The 3487-nt window shown below is 33.3% G+C and overlaps 1 protein-coding gene across 1 annotated transcript in view; it reads right to left on the bottom strand.

The window, feature by feature from the left end:
- Positions 1–1757: 1757 nt before the first annotated feature.
- The window catches only part of LOC117102803 (multidrug resistance-associated protein 4-like), a 17479-nt gene continuing 15749 nt past the window's right edge, over positions 1758–3487 (bottom strand). Inside the window, exon 27 of the mRNA XM_033243224.1 lies at positions 1758–2417. Within this exon, the coding sequence (XP_033099115.1) occupies positions 2259–2417 (159 nt within the window). The 3' untranslated portion in view covers positions 1758–2258. The remainder of the gene's footprint in view (positions 2418–3487) is intronic.

Raw genomic sequence — 3487 nt, forward strand, 5'->3', positions numbered from 1 at the left:
GAAAAACGGCCGTCGGGCCAACCTTTGTGTAAGTACGTTGTGCCAACGTAATTATTTGACCTTCAACCAACGTCGGCCCGACGTTGATCCAACTAGTCGGGCCGACGTCTTTCCAACAAGCTGAATCAACGTTGGGCCGATGGAAAAACGGCCGTCGGGCCAACCTTTGTGTAAGTACGTTATGCCAACGTAATTATTTGACCTTCAACCAACGTCGGCCCGACGTTGATCCAACTAGTCGGATAGACGTCTTTGCAACTGGCTGAATCGACGTTGGCCCGATGGAAAAATGAACGTCTAGGCAACATCAGAAAGGTACGTTGGGCCAACGTGATTGGTCGACGTTGCACAAACATTATTGGGCCAACGTAGATCCAACTAGTCGGGCCGACGTCTTTCCAACCAGCTGAATCCACGTTGGGCCGATGGAAAAACGGCCGTCGCGCCAACCTTTGTGTAAGTACGTTGTGCCAACGTAATTTTTCGACCTTCAACCAACGTCGGGTCAACGTCGCTTGCTAGCTGGGATAGTGTTGACATGAGTTGCATAAAAGTCGACAGTGACGCTCATTTAAGTATTTATGTGTTTTCAGTAGGATTATTATTCACTTAAATGATTACATTAAGAAAATCACTACACCAGGAGTCAATTCTTATTCATAAACGGCATAATTTTGCATTTAAATGGCGCCAACCAGATTTCATGAAACATACTAGTATTCAATATTATTGTATTTTCTTTGGCAAAGTTTAGAATTGATTTTGTAATATACTAAAATTAAAGATAACAATAATACCATCAGTATTGATTTAAATGATGTTATCAAGTGACACAGTAATGACACATTGCAAGCGGTACAATTTTGACTTCCAATCGCTTAACACTGGAACTGTGCAAGGTGATGGGGTGTCGCTACTTTTGCAATCTTCAGGTAATGAACCCCTGCTTTTTAAACTTGTTTATGTTTTGTGTTTATGGATATCGAATGAAAATGAAAAATCTTTAAGGTTAAACTGTAAGTGTACCCTATCTTATAATATCGGCATGCTATTGCTGTATAAAGAAACAGACATACTTGTAATATGAACTGTGATCATTTTTTACCGTACAGGACACAAGTTGGGATCGAAAGCAGGTTTCAAAAAACTACAGACCATGTACATTACAGCTTCATTTGTATGGTTACTTATCACTGTTCGACATGGATACGAGATATTGAAATAGATTTACCGGCTGCATTAATAAGGTATAATCGTTTTATTTATGATCGTCCTTATAAGCATGACGAAGAATAAATCAATAACATTTATATGAGATTTATATACTGGTAAAAGTAAGACTACATTCATATTTTGATTTACGATTTTGAACTCAATTATTTCTCTCGGATTTGATTGACCTTTGATGAGAGTTAACATATTTAGTCCTTGTTCGTTTGGTAAGGTTGATATGTAGGAAATTAAATCCTGATATTCTTTCAATTGTATACAATTGAAAGAATATATGGATTTAATTTCCTACATATCAACCTTACCAAACGAACAAGGACTAAATATGTTAACTCTCATCAAAGGTCAATCAAATCCGAGAGAAATAATTGAGTTCAAAATCGTAAATCAAAATATGAATGTAGTCTTACTTTTACCAGTATATAAATCTCATATAAATGTTATTGATTTATTCTTCGTCATGCTTATAAGGACGATCATAAATAAAACGATTATACCTTATTAATGCAGCCGGTAATGTACATGCTAAACAATAAAACAAATTTAGATTAATTAATATATATATATATATATATATATATATATATATATATTATTATCATTCTTTTATGAACTAATTTTCATTATCTTAAAACGATTTTATGGTAATTACACAAGTACAGACTAATGCATTCCATAAACTATTTCCATTAACATTATAGAGTGATTACGGTACTCAAAAACATAAAGTATTATAATAAATAGGCATATGTATACAGTATTACAACATAATCATTTAATAATTATGTAAATTATGATGAACCAGAATCAAGAATTCTTTTCTGGACTTCATCGGAGTCTGCTTAACATTCAGAAAAATGCGAGCACCGAACGCGGCAAACTGATCTAGACAGAGATGCGTGGGGAAGTAAATAAGGCACCCACAAGTACGAATTAACAAAGTATATACAGTAAATTTAAGTTCTTAACACTTTACGTAGAGTGGTCCAAAGCCGTATTCGGAGTGAATGCCATAAAGCAATATTGAATTAATTCCTCACGCATGTATGATGTGAAGTTGCAATCCCAAGAAGCCGTTTTCTCTCAAAGCTGTTCATTTCCTTCAACAGATGTCGCACAAACGAATTGCGATTTTGAAGCAAAACATAAGCTGAGTCGAACTCGGACAGTTCCCCATCATCAATAACCTAAAACAATGGAAAACGACATAAACATAATGCAAAAACGCTATCAATTTAGGGAGTTGCATAAAATAATGCTCACTTGACTATCATTTCCCCAAATATTATTATTATTATAACAACAACAACAACAACAAAACAGCAGCGGCAGCAGCAGCAGCCGCAGCAGCAGCATCAGCAGCAGCAGCAGCAGCAGCAGCAGCAGCAACAACAATAGCAACAATAGCAACAATAGCAACAATAACAACAATAACAACAATAAAAACAATAACAACAACAACAACAATAACAACAATAATAACAACAATAATAACAACAATAATAACAACAATAATAACAACAATAATAACAACAATAATAACAACAATAATAACAACAATAATAACAACAATAACAACAATAATAACAACAATAATAACAACAATAACAACAATAACAATAATAATAACAATAATAATAATAATAATAATAATAATAATAATAATAATAATAATAATAATAATAATAATAATAATTATCTGTATTTAAAAAATCATAAATGATTTGCATGCCATCATTCTATCACCGGCATTACACTAAGTGTATGGTTGGGTGTAGGTGTGTGGGAGTATGTGTGTACAATAGGCCTACTATACAGTAGTACAAAATCAGAAGTATATATCGCTGTTGGAAATGCAACCTGTATGATTAAATTATTTTCAATCTCTAATTGTACATACATATTTAAATAATTAATTAATAAACAATAATTTATTATATGAGTGATGTTTTGCCCTACCTGACGTGTTACCGTACCGAATACTAAGTACGTTCCCAAAAGTGATTCTGGTGGGAATCGAACACACCGACGTCCAAATAAATAGATTGGCACCATAACATAATTTATTCTTATCAGACTTTTATATATATTTATACTTCATTAGTAATAATCTGATTTGTTTTTAATAATCAAGTCATGTGCACAGCTATTAATTTAAAATACTAATTACTTGTAAGATCATTGAATAGGTTGGTGTTTTTTAATATGGTGCTTCATGTTTTATTTTATATACACACACACACACACCCACCCACCC

This window comes from Anneissia japonica, unplaced genomic scaffold (assembly GCF_011630105.1).
Source record: "Anneissia japonica isolate Jap-2015-1 unplaced genomic scaffold, ASM1163010v1 scaffold1005_len2656397_cov198, whole genome shotgun sequence".
NCBI classification, from domain to species: domain Eukaryota; kingdom Metazoa; phylum Echinodermata; class Crinoidea; order Comatulida; family Comatulidae; genus Anneissia; species Anneissia japonica.